This window comes from Melampsora larici-populina, assembly GCF_000204055.1.
Source record: "Melampsora larici-populina 98AG31 unplaced genomic scaffold MELLAscaffold_1, whole genome shotgun sequence".
In the NCBI taxonomy this organism is placed as follows: domain Eukaryota; kingdom Fungi; phylum Basidiomycota; class Pucciniomycetes; order Pucciniales; family Melampsoraceae; genus Melampsora; species Melampsora laricis-populina.
The window spans coordinates 2,229,108-2,250,373 of NW_006768765.1; the positions used below are offsets into that span (position 1 = coordinate 2,229,108).

Consider the following 21,266-nt stretch of genomic DNA (forward strand, 5'->3'; position numbering starts at 1 on the left):
CTTCATCTTGATAAAATGATATATTTTTGATCATTGTGTTGATCACAAGTCCAAGTCCAGGCACAAAAAGATGCACTTAAAGTTATAGGCTACAGAATTTACAGATAAGATGTGCCAAGCACTATAAGAGTGGACCTTCCCCACAGTGCTCAGCTCCCCAGCTACCTCACCCAAAAGGGAGCAAAGGCTGACAAACTCAACAGTGTCACATCATGAGAGGCAACATCAGCTAAGAGAAAGGGGGGCTCTATCTCAACCCTCTCTCATAATTCCAGAGAACCACAGGTTTGCTCTTCTACTTTCCTATTTTGCAATGAATCTTCAGTTCTTACAAGCTCTAAATGCTTGTCTTTGGAACACTTATCCCCTTACCTATAATTGCCATCTTTCCCTGATTCATTATCATTACTGTTGCCAATTATCACTAAAGTCACTCTGCTCCAAACCCCTTTTTATCCGTGAGGTTATTGATTTTAAGTCACTTAATGGTTCCTCCTCTAACCCCTAGTTTGGTCGTGTTGAAACCTTACAAATTAGACATATTTCCACTGACATCCAGTCTTCTTGTAGGCTTGATTGCCAACGAAATAGGTATAAAATATCCTGTCAATCTAGCTGTGATAATCTCGATCAGGGTCTTGATGATTTGACAATGGTCATGAAAAACTTTGGTTCAATAACCAATCTACATATCTCCAGGTAAAATGTTCAGATTTTGCAAGTATGGGAATGGATATGAATCAGATCTGATCACATTGCTTCGTATTTGAATAATGATTGAGATGATGGTCACATACATATCGTTTGCACTAAAAGGTGTTACCGAGGTTGCACTTGATGGTGTCAAGTATATCGCCATGAACAGTCGTCTGCATTATTGGGCTTCGCGTCCACTGAGTAGAGGAAGCTGACCTTTGAGGGAATTGACAACGAGCGAAGCGATAAAGTACATAGCCGGAAGTGGAGAGCTGAACATAGGGAGAGGGGATGGATCGTATCAGGTATAATCCTAACTGCACCGCTCTCAACGGCCGAAGATAAAAAATCAAAAAAGCAACCTTCTCGAGAACAGCTGTACACGGTTCAAAATCTTTCTTTTCAAAGTTTCATTTTTTTTCTAGTTGGACGGCACCTAACCTGGAATGGCCTGGAATCGATGGAAACAAAGTTTATTGACTTTCACATGAGATCTGCGACTTTGCTTGCCGTGCAATACACATCTTTAACCCTTTAACCTTCTTTTCCCCGCGGGTCTCATGTTTTGTTTTTGTAATTTAAATTATCAGCGTTCGAGGTTAGACCGGCCGGGCGTCCTTGATAAGCCTTGATAATTACTCCACTTCCATAATTCCACGTTAAGTCGATCTTCTAGATTGTAGCCTTTCGGTTGTCTTCCCGCCTATTCTCTCCCCTCACTTCTTCACGTCCAGCATCCATATCACCCGCGCTATCCATCCAATCTCAGTTCTTTCCCCAGCATTTTGTCTTGCAAAAATGTCTACCCTTCTCGTTGAAACCACTTATGGTCCAATCCTTGGCTTTCAAGATACATTCCCTTTGCAAGATAAATCTTCTTTCACTCAACCTTGTCATGGTCAGGGTGGAGGCCACGATCCTGTCCTGAAGTGGCTGGTAGGTATCCTTTCACTGTCATCGCACTTGTCGCGTTATCGAAACCTCGTAGTCTCTCAGTGGGCGACTGCCGACTTACAAATGAATGTACGGTCTTAAAACCAGGGTATTCCTTACGGTCAAGCAAAACGATGGAAAAAACCAGTTGCCCCCGCATCATGGTCAGAGCCCCTGATGTGCACCGAATTTGGGTATGTTTTTTATATTTGCCTTGTGCGTGCGTGTCTGTTTTTCTAGGGGAATCTGACGGCTTCTATAGGCCATATTTTCCCCAAGCTTTCGACTTGCTTGATCAGATCTACCAAGGAAAATCGGGCTACTTTTCACGTACAGCTCATCTACCCTGCGAGGAGGAAAATGGATTCAATCTCAATGTTTTTGCACCCTCTGGTACTCAGCCTGGAGACAATTTAGCAGTGATGGTGGGTTGTCAGAATGGGATACTACCAGATACATATTTAATCACTTGAGAGACTTTCCCCTGACTTTAGACAATTTCTATTCACCCTGATCGCTAATCTCGTAAGGTATGGATCCAGTGAGCTTCTTTCTCATATACGAAAGACCGAGATAACAGAGGAAACCTTAATGATAATCACCTCTCCGTGCCTCAGTGGCGGATCTCTTGAGTCGGGACCTTCTTCCTCACTGCTGTATGATCCTACGGAATGGATAAGATCCCAAGGGAAATCTGGGTGTATAGTTGTGACAGGAAACTATCGGACCAATATTTTAGGATTCTTGGCCTGTCAAGATCTGGCGGAGGAAGACGAAGGTGGCCTCGCTGGTAATTATGGTATGTGACAATCATTTTATGTGTTCAAAAGCAATGATGATCCTAACATGCTCGTTCTGGTAGGGGCCTATGATTGTATCTCGATTTTAGAATGGGTGATTTGATGATTCTGAGCTTATCATGATAACCACTAACTGACGATCAATCGATACCGTCATCGAAGGTCCAAGGTAACATCAGATCGTTTGGTGGTGATCCGGACAATGTCACGATTTTTGGTGAATCTGCGGGTATGTTAGCCTCATCCTTCTCAAAAGACCTTTCCCGACTAGAGTTGATGAAGTCACAAACCACCGTCATCTGCTTGTCATCTGAAAGGCGGTTTCCTCGTCGGAGCACTCCTTGTCACACAGAAGAAGCTATTCAAACGCGCGATCATGCAATCCGGATTTCCAGGTAGTCTGGTAAGATTCTCATCAGTTGAATTCCGACAGGCCTGGTGAATCAGAACAAAAACCGACCATCCAAGTCAACATATATCTGTGCAATAGAAACACCTTGAGCTCGACTCGGGATCGGGTCATGCGGTATACCGGGCGCTGTTGGAAAAACACCCGACACTCTCTGAGCTACGATCAACGGAGCGATTAGAATTCCTCCGAAACATTCCGCAAGACGAGCTTGTATCTTTTATGGCTGCGAGAGGCAGTGTTATCAAAGAGTATGGCATTACGATCGAAACTTCTTTGAATGCTGCTTCTATCTGGACGAAACCGACTATTGAATTGATCAAAGAAGGGAAATGGAATCCATACCTCGAAACTGTCCTCCTTGGGACCACCAAGGATGAAGGAAGCTTGTTTGCATGTTTATTTAACGCTTCGAAAGGCATCGGACTCGAATTCCTTCTGAACACGCTTGCTCCGTGGTGTCCAAGGAAGACTATTGATGAACTATACCCTAACAACGAATTAGAGACGGATTGGATAAATTGTACTGGATCTCGCTTGGTGACAGAGCAGATATTTGAAAGTCCTCTGGAAGAGGTAGCTTCCGCGTTTAATACCAGTAAGAATTTGCAAACAGATGAACTGTGTAAAGCTTACAGATACAGACTGGATGCATCGATTGAAGACAGCCGGGGGTGGGGGTGCTTGTAAGCATGCATCAGCTCTATCTTTTCTCATCCGCAAAGAGCTCATCCTCATGCTCTGACTATTTCACACAGCCATACGGTAGATGTGCCATTGGCCTTTAACATCAAGAGTATGTGGAGACCTGATTCCTCAGAATCAAAAGTGGCGAACCAAATTGGGAAAGCATGGTTTGAATTCGCTCGTACGGGCTCGCCAGGTATGAATCACTGAAGCTCCCTATCTCACACGAACCCGATGCCACAGGGAGATTGAAGCCTGTTTAAAAAATGTAGCTTCAGAGTGGCCTCAATATACGACAGTGGGATCCCAAGTTTATATCTTCCGGGAGAACGGCGAATGTATTATTGAGAATCTGAATTCAACTCGCTCGCAAGTTGAACAAAAGAGGATAGCGTATTGGATTGGTGAGTGATTGCGTTTTGGCCAGAAGCGGTATTCACTGTGTCGCTTGATGGCTGATTCATTCTGGTCTGCTTGTTTTCAGATAAGATGCCTTATCTTACATCTTCACGAGCCATGAAAGAAACCAAGCTGTAAATATGGGGTAACAGTCGTAATTATAACAAGCAAGCACTATATTTTCTTTTTATTTGTTCTAGCATTGAAATTTTGATAATCTTGGATTGGTGCAATTCGAATGGTGTCTATTGCCCTTTTGGGGCCAATGGGATGTTCAAACCTTCAACATTTTAAATTGGTAATGCTGGAGTCAAGCCTCTCACTTTTTTGCTTTGATGCTTTCAAGATCCAGCAAGAGTGATTGAAATCTTGAGGATGTGATTGTAAAAGGGAACTGTGAACTTCATTCAGTAGCTCCACGATGATTAGTAGATGTTGATGTAATCTGCGATGTGAATGTACAACTTACAAGGCTAAAGCGTAAGATACCTCCGAGCTTTATCTGATTGTGGCTTCAACTCAGGGCTTCAATTGAGTATTTGACTCATCCGGCTTTCGAATTGATCAAGATTTTGGAAGCCTTGAAGTTGCAACCTAAATTACCAATGATATTGGGACCTTGAACTTGAAAAAATCACCGCAAACCGATCTGACTATTTGTCATTTGAGTGCTGTTAAAGGCTGTTAAACCCTTTGGTACATAATGCTAAAAATTGAGGGTGCTCTCACATCTGTAGCATTTGACGAAGATAGTCTCACCCAACCTTCCCCTGTGTTGCATACATCCCTCATCATAGGGAATACCGAAAGAATGTGGGTCCTACGTTGTTCGATAGAATACGTTGCTCGGCCTTTGCCAACAACATTTGAGATTGAACATTTTCAAGCAACGCCCGCATCAATTGATACTTCCTTCTTACATTCGGATTCACATGTCGACATTCTTTTTTTTTAAAAAGTTTAATGTCTTAACAGTGTAAAGCCATCTAAAAAGGAAGATCAGGATATATTGGCTAACTACGTCTTGTTTGTGTTGATAGAATGAACGAAACGACTGGCAGAAAAGTACAAGAGACGGAGCAACGACAAAATGATGACAAGGAGAGATGTAGGTGAAAGGGAAATCAACAAGGACAAATCGAAACGGTCTGCCATATATCCCGAGTTCCTATCTGATCGATCAGCCACCGGTCTCGAAGTCGGCCAGGGTAGCAGCTCGCTTCCAACATAAGCTCGTCGAATGATCGAGGGTTCCGTTTCCTGTGATTGGCACCTCGGCTGGAGAGTCGAAGAATCGGTATGCCCTCATGATCAGAGAACAGCTTTGTGGAATTATGTCAATAATCAAGATATGGCGGGAGCCGACGGTCTGCGTGCGGCTGGTGACAAATGCCCGCATGTTCCGCACCGGATACTCTTCTGAGTCGTGAGGAATTTGATGGACGCCATTCTCGTAACCGCTCGCCATCGTCAGGAAGCAAGATGTCGTCAGACAAAACTCAATATCATACTCACCTAACACTCAAGAGGTTCATAGAAGTTCAACAGAATCGAGATTTTCTTCAACAAGAATTTGAACAAGCAATCGAGTCCAGTTTATCACCTACCGTCCCTGATCTTGAGCAAGCAGATCATTCTCTGAATGATAAAGATGAAGATCGAACACATGAAATCCTAGCAGGGGAACCTCCACAAATCTCGGCATGTAGACGTACACACGTAGAAACTGAGCATGATAAAGAGGAATATCTGCAGCAGGTTCTTTTCTCGTTCGATTTAACCGTTTAACCCGTGGCAGCCAGTCCTTCGATTGGATTTGAACCTTTTCTGATTGCCTGTTTGATCCTACCAAAGCTAGGTCATGGCAATCTGTACCACGGGCTTCTTGGAGATCAAATCCGAAGTTAACCTTTTGGCTAAGCTATTGAGAGAAGATCTAGGTGTAGCTGCGCTTGCAGACCTGGTTGAAAAGGTACAAAATCTAGCGGAACGAAAAGTAAACGAGGTAAATCACAAACAATTTTGGCTTCATGTTTCCCTGAAATTGATTGTCTCAATGCGATGTATCGCCAGTGCCTGCAAAGGAGTCTCCTGCAGAGGAAGGCAACCCTCGAACAACGCGATTATGGAGAAGAGATCTCCAAACACGAAGAGAAGTAAGGTTGTAATTTTTGTCTCTCGAAAGTCATACGCATTGAATACCTCGATCCGATTTCAATAGGATCGCCGAACTTTCTACGTTGACCCTGGAGACCATGGAAGAAGTCAAAGCAGAGATGATCGATCGGGCTTCGGATGCAGCTTAAATGTATGAAGATCTGTTTTACATTGTGTCGAATTTGTGAAAACATGTATGTTTTCTTTTGAGATCGGCTGTCTGAGTTCATGTAACTGACAAGTTGCCTTGCGAATTTTAAGCCAGAACCAATCCTATCCATCCACGGAAAATCTAGCTATATGCACGCTGCATAGTGTGGGACATGACGGATATATAACGATCATGCAAATCAAATCCTTAGATAAGGTGCCATACCTCATTTGAAAGAATCATGTAGGTTGAAAGATGGTTGAATCATTGCTATGCTTTTAATTGATGTGTATGTGCTGCTGCTGTTACTTCTTTGCAGATTGATCACCAAAATTCCTAAAACTTCAATGATGTCCTGAAATTCTCACATCACTTTGCGCCTGTGTGTGATGATGTGCCAACAATCATTGGCAGAGTGGCTCAACGTTGAGCAAAGCACACAGGTCTACCATAGGTGTAACACAGCTTGAAAGGAACTTTTTTCGTGTTGTGTCTCACCAAATATTCCCATTAAACATGCGTGGGTTCAATTCAAACATCTAAGATGCAGCTTGAGTATCAGAGATGTCAGATTTTGATATACATGGTCTTTACACCTAGGAATATGCGTAGCACAGGTGCCAGTGTTCTGTTACCAGCACCCTGGTAAGCTCTATTAAAATGTACCAACAAAAATGGTATGTTTTGGGATGAGAGGTTTCACCCTTACACTAGCCAACACCGCAAGCGCTACGCAACCACTCTGCAATGGGGTGTTTTTTTTCTACCTCGCCGTTGTGGAGTGTTTGGGCAAATATTGCGGAAAATGCACAATATCGCCCTATTTCCGCAAGATTTGCCCTAAATAACCGTCAAAACCGACTGCAATTGCGGTGCGGGTTTCTGAGCAACGGGTTTTTTGAACCCGGGTTGTGGAGCGCTGGCACCGCACTATATTGTGTTGCTATTGCGTGCCCAAAAGCGCTACACAACCGCACCACAACCGCAACATAGTGCGGTGCTCTTGCGGTATTGCACTAGCCATGAAAGTGGTGAAGATTTCACCCAGAAGAAGTTCATCTCAGGCATCCTGGTGGGATGACTGTGACAGGATGGTCAGTATAATACCTCCACATTTCTGTGAGCATACCAACAAGGTAGTGTTTTTGGTGTATGTGGATGAATATAACCCTAGCCTAGACCCTGGAAATTGGCCATCAGCTGCATAATCACAGATAGGTCTCCTACTTAATGTTCCTCATGTATACATATGAATGGGAGCAGTGGGTGCAAGTGCAGTATCATGAAGCTGCTCAATGTGGGCTCACCTTCCCTCTTTGTGAATATTCAAACATTGATAAAGACCTCCAGTCAGATTTTGCCAGAGATTGAGGGCAACAGATGAAAACTATTCCTCCCCCAGTGTGCATGTTTAATGATTTCCACTATGACCAGATCTTAAGGATGTAGCTAAATTTGAGACCTGATTATCAGCTTGGAAACACAGGAAATGGGTGACAAGGTGATATGCCCATATCATTAAGTGTTTGAATAATCTTTGCACTCTGCATTGTGTGGTATACCTTCTGCTGTCCTTGGCTTAAAAGCATCTGTGACTTGAACTGTGCATAACCCTTTCATCTTTTCTTGCCAAGTTTGTGGACTAAAAGGCATGCCATGTGCTCTTGGTTTGCTCTTCCCAAAAAAGGTTAGAACAATGCACACCTCCCAGATGATAGGGATGTGGCCAAAATGAATGTACGTCCTTTGCACTATAAGTCACCAAAATGATGGATATGGGGCAAGGAGTAATTATATCAGTACACATGGATTGTGTTTAAGCAATTTTTCATACGTATATTCTTGTTTGAGTGTTATCTAGCCACCCACTATTGGCCACTATCATAGCTATCAGTGAGCCCTTTGACCATAGTGGGTTGAACAAGGCGCTATAAACACACAACTTATTGATATTCAGCACTATTGAGCGCTCAGAAAGCAATAAAGCACTGTGAAGCCAAATTGTAGCACTACAATCTCAAAACTTCACATTGCCATTGTCTAAAAACATTGAAGATCATATTGAATGGGATCAAAGAGAGACCATGACAAAGGACTAGAAAAGACAAACAATCAAACTGTAATTAAACAATGAAAATAAGAAGAGAAAACATTTGACTGTGATTTAAGAAAGGAATCAGGAAGTAAAACATTTGACTGTGATTAAAGAGAAAAATTGAGAGAGAAGAGAAAAAATCAAACTGTAATTAAACAAAGCAAGAGAATATATTGATTAGATTGATAATTCAATGAAATAGAAAAGTATCTGAACAGATCATTCCTTTGTCTGATCACTTGTTCTCAACATCTCATCTTGAATGAGCACCCATACCTCCATGAGATTGCCTTCAGGCTTCACAATGTATGATTTTAACCACAATTAACATCCCACAGCTTGCCCCATCTGCCTTGGAGACATTGCACCCTGCTGTGTGTGGTGCTACACTTTTGGGAATGTAGCACTTCAAAGTGCTCCAAAGCACTAAAATGGTGTGCAAATCATCATAGCAGATCAAAAAAGGTAACAATTCCTATTTGATCAGGGGATAGTGGCACAGTAGAACACTATAAACATAGTCATACATATATATAGTGCTTGGTGCCACAATGCACTTTGTATACATAGTGCTATCAATAGTGGGCCAGACAGATGTTTCTGGGATGCCAGGGTTTGGTGTCAGTTGAGCTTTACATGTTACACATCTCAAGTGTGGGGACAAGTTCAAGCATTTATGGTATCAATAACCCAATCAACAATGGGATAGCACTTCACCATCTTGTTCTGATTTATGGTAGGTAGTTGACACTTCAGCAATATGTTTGTTTTACATGTGCATTATTGTCAAGTTATATAATTGTTTTCCTCTTGGGGCTTTTGAAGTTATCACAACATGTTCTAAAGCAATCTAAAAGCAAGTCACTCATACCCATGGTTACTTTAGTCAACAAAATATGGCTTGAAAACACTCTTCAGATCTTATACATCTCTCTTCCTTCTTCAAATCTTTCTAGTCAAGTCATACATATCAACAAACTTTAAAGAAGAAGGCATCACATTATTACAAATGTGCGACATACAAACTGTTTAGAAATAGTGAAACGAATATAAACATAAAAAATGAAAGAGAAAAGAGAAACCAAAACTCTAATGCTAAGTAGTTTCCAATCGAAAGGAACATCAAATGAATGCAAAACAAGACTATAAACATAAAAAAAACAATGCATGATAGTAAAATCAAATTAACCAAATCCAGAAAGATTAGAAGGAGGCCAAATCAATCCGAAGAGCATCTTAATGACCACCGACCAATTTAACATATCCCACTGATCTTTAACCATCACACCTTTAAGTACTAAAGTATTAGTAACCCATCTACCAGATCCAATTAAAACAAAATATAACCATAACCACCTCGAAAGTTTTTTACCTATTCCATCATTTGGTCGTACTGGTAACCAAACTCTTTCTATTACTGTTCCGATTCCTTGACTTAGGAAAAACATCATCACTCCTGGTTCAAAGATTAATGTTAAAAAAGTTACTGGATTGGAGAGAGTCGGGGTTGGATACAAGCGGGAGAGGAGAATACAATGCATTACAGCACTTTGAGAGAATTGTGCCGAAGAGAGGTATGAGTCAATTTAGGATTAGGCTTAGGGTTGATTGAAACTTCAAGGAAACTGACCTTATATAGAATGTTGCAAAGGCGTGAACGAGTGGGTTATTTGCACCTGGTATCAACCGAGCTAACCTGACATAACTACGACGCCAAACCTAAAAAAATCACCCACGAAACAAAAATATGAAAGACACACAAATCGTCAAAAATTGATTCAAGGTGACGAAAAGTGAAGTCCGTGGTCTCTAATTTGAATTTGAAACATACATGATGCCACCTTTTACCCCAGAGATCTACTAATCCAGAAGAAAGGATAGCCCGACGCGAGTTAGAAACAAGAGCGGTAGGAGGTATCAAATTTAAATGAGTGATAATAGGGTATGTGATAGCTTCTTCAAATGCATTTCCAAATGTAACAATTCCACCTAAAGCAAAAGTCAAAGCACATTGTACAAACAAAGGTTCATCCCATAATGGTCTACTCCCGTCTAAATTTAATCGACGTATATAAGCATGACAAATTAGATGAGCGATTTGTTGAATAGCCGCTGGAAGTAATGGCCATTCTGGTGTAGCCCAAGTTGTTTGAGGTGATTCGAGAACGCGTTGGGACCAAGAAAGAGCTCTGAGACGCCAGGGAAATAACCAAGGGGTTCCTGGTCTCAATAGGATGAGGTTGTCTAAAGCCCAAAGTATACGATCGGTCGACCAAAGTGGTGGATATGGAACTCTACGCCATTTTCTACATGGTTCTTTCGAGTTGATCACTTTGAGATCTTTGTGTGAAGAGTTCACCGGATTCTTTTTCGTCTCTGATTTATCCTTGTCTTTGTTTTCTTGATCTTTGAGTTCCTCGTGAGTCTCTTTCGATTCCTGAGTAGATTGATCAGGTACAATCCAATGAGCAGCGCGTTCAGGATCCCAAAGATTGATGATCGAAAAATCCAAAGCTCGAAAGACAATAATAAAAGCTATACTAGGAAAAGCTGTATCTCTGAGTGGTGAACCGAATGAATAATCGCGATTGAGTAAGATATCGTAAGCTAATCCGAAAAGAAAAGGTAATAATGATAATCTAAATAAGATCGGAAGAGTACCAGGTGAAGGTAGAGAGATAGCCGAAAGAAGCAGTAGAAAGAAAGCCGTCAAGATTGGTTTGATAGCGGGTTTTAAAGATACTTTGAGATGATGATCGACCATAGGTTGATTGAAGAGATTAGTGATAGTACTCATGGTGTTATTCATCATGATATTGTGATGCTGAGGTGATGTTGAAGTTGCTGTTCTTGTTCTTGTTCTTGTTCTGATTGGTTTCACAAATCACTTTCAATCTAAATTTAAATCAAATCACATTCAAGAACAACAGTTGAGTCCTAGCACAGCTCAATAATTAAGCATAGCCACAATTCCTACCTCAACCTTGCGCCTGTTGTCCTAACAAAAAAACATTGGGGAATGTTCTTCAAGAGGATGTCTGTCTAGATAGTAGATGTCTATGGGATAAACAAGTTCCCTTCACAGCGCTTCGAGAATTCTTGGGGTCTTTTGGTGCTGATTTTTGTTGCGAGTTTTGTCCACAACTCGGAAAAAACTCTTTTCTACAATTTTAGTTTGACAGTCCTGGCGAGGAAATGTCAAGATATCTCTTGGCTAAGAGCATCTCCAATGTGGCTGAATCCGAATAGATGTACAGCTCAGTATTTCCCTCGGCTGGACAGCTGTAATTTTTTTCAGGTGACAGCGCCCTGCAACGCACAACTGAACTTCTTTCCCAATTCCTCATAGGGTTCATTTGAGGTTGAACCCCCGTCACCATATGTCTTCATCTACGTAATTGGTCGATCGCACCTATCGCGTTCCACACAATACATGTGATCGATTGCGCTCACCTCACGTAAAGAAAGAGAAAGGTAGTCCACGGATGTATGAATTTCTTTATTTTTGGCCCAATAGTCGTTGGGATACTGGGATTCAGATTATTCGGCCAGGTCAGCAAATTTGCTGACCTGAGCCTGGGAACGTGTCATTTCCGAAAAAACGAGTTCACAAGGGAGGTTCCATGTGGGAACACGACCTCGGCGTTGGATGAGGTTTGTCTGAATAACTCCAATACAGGTTACGTTTCTGACAGAAACGTAACATTTAGTCATTCAGATTCGGGAGCATTGGAGATGCTCTAACCCATATCTAGTACAAAATTTCGCACGCATCAGCTGCTTTACATAATTGCCTCCGCCCTCCTGCCAGCCCGCTCAATGAGCACCGGCTCAGCATCCAAGAAATGATAATCAAATTGCATACCTATACCAGCCCGCCCGAGCAGTAGGCAGGTACTTACGGCTAAAGTCATACTTTTCAACTCACAACAGTGGGTATTTGGTTTTTTTCCTTGATCATGGATTATGAGGGTCACAGGCCTCACAAAATGACACTGGAAGCTCAAGGAGTTGTGTTTTAGCATCCATTGTATTGATTGAGCTCACTCAGAAGTGTTGTAAAAAGTTGTACAGCCATTCCGATATTGCTTGTCGCACCCTTTTGAAAAGAAAAAGTTTGTGAGCTCGAAACCTAAGTTTTAACCGGTTAAAACCTGAAGTTTGGCTGTATTGCCTTAAATTACAGCTGAGTTTGAAGTTTTATCGAGTAAAAACTTAGGTTTCAACTTTTTCTTTTTCAAAACGGAGCGACAAGCAATATCGGAATGGCTGTATGTAGCTGGACCACCAAATTAAATACAGGCCCCCTTAAGTGTGCTGATGTCTCCAAAAACATGGTGTCCAAGAATCAAAACAGTGAATCTACCTGCAGTGACAATCAGAAACCGGTGAGAGGAGACACACAAGATGTTAAGGAACCTGTGTGTGGCTGGATGAGCAATTTTATGAGGTCTGTGAGTCTGTGACCCTCAAAATGGGCCAAAACAAAAAAGCAGCCAAAAATTCTGCTGTTGTGAGTTGAAAAGTACAACTTTAGCCGTAAGTCACTCCCTTGACTACTTGGGCAGGGGGGACTTTGATAAGTTTAAGGGATGCAGCACTGAGTCAACTCTGACTCAGTTCCTGGTGTTCCAAACTTGGTACTTCAATTGAGTACCAATCCATGTGAGTTACCGTTAGAGTGCCAGACTCAAGTGTTTTTTGATGTAGAGTCTGGCTTGGGTTCCAGACTCAGCACAGCCCCATATGTAAGTACTAGGGGTGGTAAAGGACTCACATTACAGTCTACTCACTCAGAGTACACTCATTCTTCATCAGACCAAGTGTACTCATGAATATTGAGTACCCTTGGTTGGATGGGTGTATTGTAAAAAGTGATTTGGGAGGTGAACCAACGGACAAAGGAACATGTTCCAAATTGCATACTTTCAGAGTAAAAAAATAAAGTAAAAAATGTGGTGGGGATTGTTTCTGGGTAAACAACGGTTCAGAGCAAAAGGAGATAAAACAAAATCAAGAAGTGGGTTAAGCAACATCCTCCACGCTCACAGTTGCCTCCCAATTTGTGAGCCAGTCTTGGAAGAGAACAAGGTGGGTTTCAGGGTCCAGTTGACCTCAGGATGGAACAGCTATGTTGCCTGAGATAGAGAACACCCTCTTGACCAAGGCACCAGCTGCCCCGATTGTGAGGTGTCAAAGGGCTATCTGCGCTAAGACCAGTAGTCCGCTTGGCTTGGACATGCGCTGGATAAAGAGGATGTTGGTCAGCTTTTCTCTAGGCGCCAAATACCACTTGAAGATGACTTAGAAATCATTGGAGAATTTTGGGTCCCAAAATTCTCCAATGATTTCATTGAGGAGTACAGGATACAGTTGTTGCAAGTATTGGGTCACTTTGTTGATTTCTTGACTGGAATCACTCAAATGTTGAAAAGCTGAGGTACCCAAGAGTGAATATATCTCTTGAATTTTCTGTGGGTACTGCTTTTTGAAGCCACAGGAACAGGAGGTGGAGAATTTTTGTTGCTCTTGGTAGGGCTGGGCTTCCAAAGGTTGTATTTGTCTCAAAGGCAGTGCTTTGCAAGCACTTCAGCAGCAACATGATTTGAAAAGATTGTGTCTCTCTGCACAGGGTCAAGGAGGGTTGCAACCAACATCTGGTGGTTGGCCTCCTCATGGTGGAGATATTTCACTAGCTTGTCTTCATCTTGTTTGCAAGCTTGACCCCATGCACCTGGAACCTTCTGGTGTTTCTTCAATACTGTTTGAAGGGCCCAGAGTACAGTGAGTGCTAACTGCTTAGTGGCATCATTCAATTGAAAGATCTGAGTTGCAGTCTTGACCATTTCAAGGAACAGCTTCATATACTCAATAGTTTCCCAGTCCAACTTTTAGATGGCAAGGTGGAGATGTTTAGGGTCAGCAGTGTAGAGTTCCAGAGACTTCCTGAGGTTGAGAGTTTGTTGTACCTGCATTTCAAGATGGTCAGCCTAATAGAAAGAAACAATGGGAATTATCTCTATTATGATGCTCACCACATAATAGAAATAATTCCAGCGAGTAGGAGGGCAGCTGTGGGGGAAGACTTGAGGGTCTTTCACACTTTCCTGGATCTTGATGAATGCCTCAAGTCCTTGAGGGCTTTTTTGGATGTGTGTATCCAAAGAGCAGATGTGAGTAACAATGTTGAACTTCTGCTTGCGTGCGGTAAGAATCACAGTGGGGGATTCTTCTAGGTGAGATTATTCTGGTGCAAAAATGTCTTCATAATTGAGTTGTCACAAGTCCACATTGTCTGTGTCCTGAGTTTGAGTCAGGCTTTGTACCTCAAGAAACACCTGAGAAATCAATTCACTGTGTCAAGGCAAAGATTCAGCCACTGGTACATTGCAGTTGCCAGTGCAAGGGAGTTTGTCAGGTTTGAATGATCTGCGGCTCTTAGCCATGCCAGATGTTTCAAAGGTGACAATGTCTTTGTCCGTCAGCTGCCCCATACCGTCCAGGAAGTCCTTGGCAACCAAGTTGATCATGTGGCACATGCAGCCATGGAACCTTGACTCAAAAGGTCAGTGGATACCAAGGTTTGCATGACGGCTGCCCAAAAGTTTTGCCATCACATGAGTTGATGAGGCATTGTTGCCGGTGACATAGTAGTGACTCCGAAGGGCCCCAACGTGCTCCAGCGCCTTCCAGTATACCTTTGCAAGGTTTTCACTGGTGGGTTTACCTTCAAGTTTCTGATTTCAGGGTAAAAGATAGATATCAAGAGTTAGAAACATTAAATTTGGAGCAGGTCAAAAAGTAAGAGCACACTTACCTTGAAAGCTAGCAATTGTCAGCAGAACTTCCCATCTGAGTTGAAGAAAAAACCGTTGATAGCCATGTAGGTCCATGATCCAACAGTCTGTGGTCGTCAAGATTGAACCACTAACCAAAGCAACCTTGTCAAGGAGCTTGCGTTCCAATTCAATGAAAAGTGCCTTGGAGTCTGCCTCCACAGCCATTTGAGCTGGCCAATAAAAATATGGTACAATCACATGCAGAGCCTTCTGCATCCAAACACCCTCAAAAATCGAAAAAGGTAAATTCTTCCTGATCACCGCACCAACAAGGAGCATGCACAGCTCTTCCTTGCAATCTGCAGCACCAATGGGATCACTTTCTGGTTTGATGCTTCCTGGCTCATGGTTGTACCAAGCAAGTGCCAAACCTGGGGACAAGGATAGCTTGTTTGATATGGATTCAACTTGGTGGCAGTATCTTGAGAGGTGGTGTTGGTAAGAAGGCTATTGTCCTAGATCAATATCATCTAGATATTGAGAATCATGAATCCACTGGAGGCCTTGTTTGGCTGAGTATATGGTGAGGGTAGACTCATCCAAACAAGGTGTACAGTGAAAAAGGGATAGCAAGTCTTTGGCATGGATTGAGGGTAGGTTGAGTATGTTTGATCAACTTACACATACAAGTGAGTGCTCCAATATGGAGTGTAACTCATACAGTCTGGCAGAGGAGTACATGTACTCCTCTGTGGGGCCAATACCCATGCTTGGTGACTATGAGTTGGGTATACTCATACTCACTACTGCATCCCTGACCTATGTATAAAGTTGACTCTGAGATGACCCATACCATTTTATGGAACCCAAAAACCATGGGTTATCTTTGAGTATGGGCTACCAGAAATAGTAGTTGGTACAAAGGATTGAAGAATGGGAATGTGTCGGGAAAAGAGGTTTTGGATAATGATGTACGGATCAAACACTCACATACATTCCTCTTAGACGAGTTGCCAAATCATTCATCTCATAGTGATTTGTGAAATGACGTCAACAGAGGATTGGATGAATAGGAAGGGCAATTCCCTAATTCCCATTTCCTCAGTCAAAATCAGTAATCCAAAAGATTTCATTCCTTACATCCATCCATATCATTATCCCGAAAACACATCTTCCTTTTTTTGAATACTATAAGTAAAATTCTTTTAGGAAAAGAAAACTTCTTCTTCACATATATTGTTTTCTTAAAAGAGCCTTGCATTTACTATGATCACTGATTCAAACAATGATCAAAATTATGTCATGCAAGCCAACGAGACCACAGCTATTTTTGACGATATTGATAAGATTCTTACCCACTATGACGATTCCGGTGGTAGTAAAAACACCTCTATGGCGCAGCTCCGTACTCAAATCGCGTCGGTCTATCATTACAAAGACCCTAATTTCTTATACCACTTTTCGGCCGTTGCGCGTGTCGCGATTGAGTTGGACCGCAGAGCAGGAAGGCCTAGGTACCCTATCACCTATCAGTGGCCTGATGACCCCAACCCCCAGTCTATGCCTCCTATCGTCCTCAGTGGCATGCTCGAACCCCCCCTACCATCGACATTTATGGTGTGGTCGAAGGTTTTTTGAAGCGTCCAATGCCCAAGTCCCCACCTAGATTTGAAGATTTATCCATGTTCCCTTCAAATCCAGTTACCAACACCGCTGGTCCTCCTCCCCCGCCTCCTCCAGTTCAAGACGTTTTTTCCGTGGGGGCTCGCACACCAAGTCCGCGTCCCGCCGGCCCGTCTAGAATCGTGGAACCATCCCTTCTTAACCGTATCACGTTTTCGAATAGTCCACGTCGCCGTCAAAGCTTGTCTCTTCCGGAAGCTATACCTCGACAACCTCCTTCTCGACCTCGACATACGGTTCAACAAGTCCCTACACCCCCCCTAACATGTTTGAAAGGATTGATAAAGGGAAACGAAAGAGAACTCACTCTATTTCGTCTAACCTTCCCTCTGTTTTCCCCTCTCAACCAGCACCAGCTGCCTCTGGAGTGCCTTTTTCAACGGGCCTTTCTTCTTTTGCCCCAGCACCAGCTGCCTCTGGAATTCCAGCTGCCGCTGGTCCCATTTCGGGAGCTATTACTTCTGCCCCGTATCTGGAAGAAAACAAACATCTCGTTCCAGAACAATTTTCCCCTATCTCTTATGAGGTCAACCGTATCGCTCTTCTATACAAGTCTGACATTAAAAGCCATATCAGCGCTTTCAATTCATGTAAAAATAGGCCTGCAAACTGGCAAAACTCTCTCACGAAAGATTTGCTTGAATACAATTTTGTCGACTTACGGAAATTCTATGGCGCGGTTGCCTCATCAGATCCTCCTCAGAGTAGGCTCCGTATCAACACCGACGGTGACCTCAAAAATGTGGAAGGCGCCGCTCCCAAAGAAATCACGGACAATAATCACTGGCAAAACCTCTTGGCCGTTCTCAAGCACGCTTACATCGCCGCATTTCCTCCTGCCGCTTTGTCAATTAAAAGCTACTTTGAATACATCCTTTCTCTACCTGGGTTATTCCAAGCGCGCGTACACTGGGAAGATGTACGAGACTTTGATGCAGAGTTACGTAAAGAATTTGCTTCCAGACCAAGCCTGGTCTGGGGCGATTATGAACACAAATCACTTAAAGGTATTGATAACCGCATCCTTTACAGTTCTACCAGCAAGCTTGGCAGAGCTGCGATCCCTTCAGCAAAATATCAACCGGTTCAGTCGACATCTCGTCCTGCCAGACCTATTTCTGAAACTACTTACACGCCTCGTCAATCTGATGCCCGTGCTTCAGAAAAGAAGCCCAGAGGACGTCGCGTCAAACCCAAGTATAAAGTCAAAAGCTCTGACACTGTTCCTCTGGCTGATCAGCCTTGCAACAACTGGAACGCTCGTGTTTGCCCCTTCAGTGCAGCTGACTGCGACAGAGTACACGGGATATGCAATAAAGATGGATGCTTTGAGAATCATCAAGGAAGCGTCGCTCACAGATGAACCTAACGCTCGCACTTTCCTTCAAGGTTTAGAAATCGACGTCCTCGACACAGGATACTCAGCAGCGGTCAATTCTTCTATCCACGCAGACCCCCTTCCTTCAGCACCCCCTTTGTCCTCTGATCCCCAAGCTGCCTATGCAATCAATAGACGGCCTGATTTATTTCAAATTAATTGTTCTATAAACGTCGAAAATTTAAAAATCCTCCTCAAAAATCACCCTAATAAACCGTTTGTTGACTCCATTATTCTCGGTCTTACAGATGGGTTTTGGCCCATTTCCGAAATGTCCTCTGACTCTACAGTGTACAACAAAAACCATGCCTCAGGCCCAGAAGCGGAAGAAGTTTTAATCAAAACTCGAGATAAAGAATTGAAATTAAACCGGTTTTCGCCACCTTTCCAAACTCTCCTCCCGGGCATGAAGGTATCTCCTTTGTGTTTAGCAACCAACCCCTCCTCAGGAAAGGTGAGGATGTGCACGAATATGTCATTTGGTAACCCATCTCCTAATGACTTAATTCGGAAGGACGACATCAAAATTGATCTTGATGGCATTCCGTACTTCATCCCCTTTATGCTCTATCACTACTTTGGTAAACACAAATTCATTCTCTGGAAATCTGACGTGGATGCAGCTTTTCGCAACCTTCCAGTTTCGAGACAATGGCAATTTCGCCAAATTATCAGAATCAACAAAGCTTTTCATGCAGACCGAAATGTCAATTTTGGTTGTGCAAGCTCCCCAAAACTTTGGTGTGCTTTCTTTTCATTGGTACTTTGGATTGCGTATTACAAGTTTAACATTACAGACCTCAATGCATATATGGATGACTCATGGGGCATTGGCTTAGCTTCAGATATGGTTCTATTTAAAGGTTGCACCATTCCGCTAAATCAGGCCAAGTTTTTATCCATCTTTGATTTCATCAACCTCCCATGGGCTTGGGAAAAGCAGATCTTTGGAAGTACTCTCGACATCATAGGCTACTCAGTGGATTGTGAGGAAGTCTCAATCTCCTTACCAGAAGGAAAACACATCTCCCTCATAGTTGCTCTCCGGTCATTCACTTCTTCTCTTTCTCATACATTAGTCGAATGGCAGCGCATCACAGGCTGGGCAAACTGGGGTTTGAACATCTTCCCACTTGGACGATGGGCATTGCAATAGTCTTGGGATAAGATTGCAGGTAATTCCATGAGGAATGCGCATATCCCTTTGAATAGATTGAATGTCAAAGACCTGAATTGGCTAGCAAACGCCCTCGAATCATGGCCAGGTCGAAAAGTCTTAAAACATCTTCATTGGTCCCTGACCGAGGCTGACTGCATGTTCTTTACCGACGCTTGTCCGACTGGTTTCGGTTTTTGGCAACCGTCCAACGGCCGAGCCTGGCACTGTTCCTTACCGCCCCCGTCCCGTAACAGTTACTGGGCAGAGCTCTTAGTGGTTGTATCAGCAATCAAGATGGCGGTAGATTTCAAAGCATCAAGAACAGCAATCTTCACCGACTCCGAATCAGTATCATATCTATTCTCATCTCACCGGCCAACGTCAACTGCTAGAGCCCTTTTCAAGCTCGCAATTGACCTGATGCTCTCGAATTCATTAGATGTCAAGGTCCGATTTGTTCCGAGGCAACACAACCGTGTAGCGGATGCATTATCTAAAGGACAAGTTGATCTAGCACGTTTGATGGTTCCGCGCCTGCGTCTCGAAGATTTCTACCCAGACCCTTCTACACTTCAAGGCGGATTTCAAGATCGTTCCCTTCCAGCCTTGACTCAATAATTCTATTGATTTATCTTTTCACACAATTCTAAAAAAAAAAAAACATCTTTAGAAAAGTCTTCCATGGCTAGAATCAAATCAATCGAAAGCAATCCTCTTTCTTTCAAGGAACGCGATGAATTGAACAAGTCTGACATCAAGAATCGCTTAGAGAAGTCTACCATTGCCAAATACACTTTGGGCTACCGAAGATTCCTAAAATTTTGTAAAGAACACCACGTCCGAGTTTACCCAAGTGAAACGAATTTATGTCACTTTATCTCAGTTATATCTAGAGAAGTAAACCCGGACACAGTAGGAAAATATCTCACTGGCATTTCATACAGCATGCAAGATCAATTCCCCATAGTCCTCATCACTCGGCAATCAGTCAAAGTCAAAGAAACGCTTCGAGGCTGCCAAAAATTGTTCTCCAAACCGATCGTACAAGCTGACACTTTCACTATATACGATATAGCCATTGCAGCAGAATGCTTCAACTCGACTTTCGACGACGCGCTGTTTAACACTATCTTGGCTCTCGGTTTCGCAGGGTTACATCGCCTGGGTGAACTTACAATACCTGATACTATGAATCTATGAAACAATAGAAAGTGTATCAGAAGGTCTTCACTCGTCATATCTTTGTGCGGATCCGTAGCTTGTTACAACCTACCATACCACAAAGGTGATCCTCAGTACAAAGGAACCCCAGTAGCGATTGTAAGCAGACCAGGCGATCAAACCTGCCCAATCAGAACGCTTCTTTGATACACAGTAGCTCGCGACAAACTTTTCCCAATCTACCCCTTTTGGTTGGTTCGGGAGAACGGCCATCAACCCACCAGAAGTTGGTTCATGAATTGATTACGTGAAATCTTCGGTCGTTCAAGAACGGGTCACTCACTTCGAGCCGGTGGAGCAACAGCATATGCTCAAAACGGCATGGACATGGACACTATCCAATGCATTGGAAGGTGGCTGTCCGAAGCTTTCAGATCATACATTTGCACTCATCCCCTCCTGAACTTAAATAACACTCAACGCATTACTCAAGCGGCTGGTTTCACCACGGGAAAGCACATCGAGTTTCCTGGAGCCGTGCTCGTAAGCTAGACTTCATAGATGCCAATTTATCAAAGTCGGAAGACTTCCTCACAACATGACAGATTGCTGATCTGATGTTGCATCACTTCATTATTTACAGCCGTGGGCCAGTAAAAAATGAAGACCCGTTATTGACCAAACAGTCATCGGGCAGCGTAAAGTAAGTCTTTTTTGCAAAGACTGTAATTCTTATTCACATCACGCTAACATCAAAAAACCGTATCACAGGTTTTTTC

General features: G+C 42.9%; 5 protein-coding genes across 5 annotated transcripts; 4 read left to right on the forward strand and 1 right to left on the reverse strand.

The window, feature by feature from the left end:
* Positions 1–1,440: 1,440 nt before the first annotated feature.
* Positions 1,441–4,216, forward strand: MELLADRAFT_70476 (carboxylesterase; the record flags this gene model as incomplete). Its single annotated transcript, XM_007403616.1, has 12 exons — positions 1,441–1,632; positions 1,738–1,823; positions 1,892–2,054; positions 2,160–2,170; positions 2,247–2,428; positions 2,492–2,523; positions 2,592–2,658; positions 2,747–2,832; positions 2,920–3,524; positions 3,597–3,721; positions 3,798–3,929; positions 4,010–4,216. 12 exons carry the CDS (start codon positions 1,495–1,497, stop codon positions 4,060–4,062), a joined length of 1,680 nt encoding a protein of 559 aa, XP_007403678.1.
* Positions 4,217–5,313: 1,097 nt separating this feature from the next.
* Positions 5,314–6,230, forward strand: MELLADRAFT_101257 (uncharacterized protein; the record flags this gene model as incomplete). The annotated part of the gene is made up of 4 exons (XM_007403617.1): positions 5,314–5,682; positions 5,783–5,920; positions 5,998–6,080; positions 6,146–6,230. The coding sequence occupies 4 exons, from the start codon at positions 5,314–5,316 to the stop codon at positions 6,228–6,230; spliced, it is 675 nt and encodes a 224-aa protein (XP_007403679.1).
* Positions 6,231–9,511: 3,281 nt separating this feature from the next.
* MELLADRAFT_86997 (uncharacterized protein) lies at positions 9,512–10,456 on the reverse strand (the record flags this gene model as incomplete). The annotated part of the gene is made up of 4 exons (XM_007403928.1): positions 9,512–9,875; positions 9,958–10,046; positions 10,159–10,369; positions 10,410–10,456. 4 exons carry the CDS (start codon positions 10,454–10,456, stop codon positions 9,512–9,514), a joined length of 711 nt encoding a protein of 236 aa, XP_007403990.1.
* A 105-nt stretch (positions 10,457–10,561) lies between these two features.
* Positions 10,562–10,732, forward strand: MELLADRAFT_86998 (uncharacterized protein; the record flags this gene model as incomplete). The annotated part of the gene is made up of 1 exon (XM_007403618.1): positions 10,562–10,732. One exon carries the CDS (start codon positions 10,562–10,564, stop codon positions 10,730–10,732), a length of 171 nt encoding a protein of 56 aa, XP_007403680.1.
* A 6,020-nt stretch (positions 10,733–16,752) lies between these two features.
* MELLADRAFT_86999 (uncharacterized protein) lies at positions 16,753–19,944 on the forward strand (the record flags this gene model as incomplete). The annotated part of the gene is made up of 4 exons (XM_007403619.1): positions 16,753–16,911; positions 16,953–17,873; positions 17,953–19,153; positions 19,343–19,944. The coding sequence occupies 4 exons, from the start codon at positions 16,753–16,755 to the stop codon at positions 19,942–19,944; spliced, it is 2,883 nt and encodes a 960-aa protein (XP_007403681.1).
* Between the last annotated feature and the right edge of the window lie 1,322 nt (positions 19,945–21,266).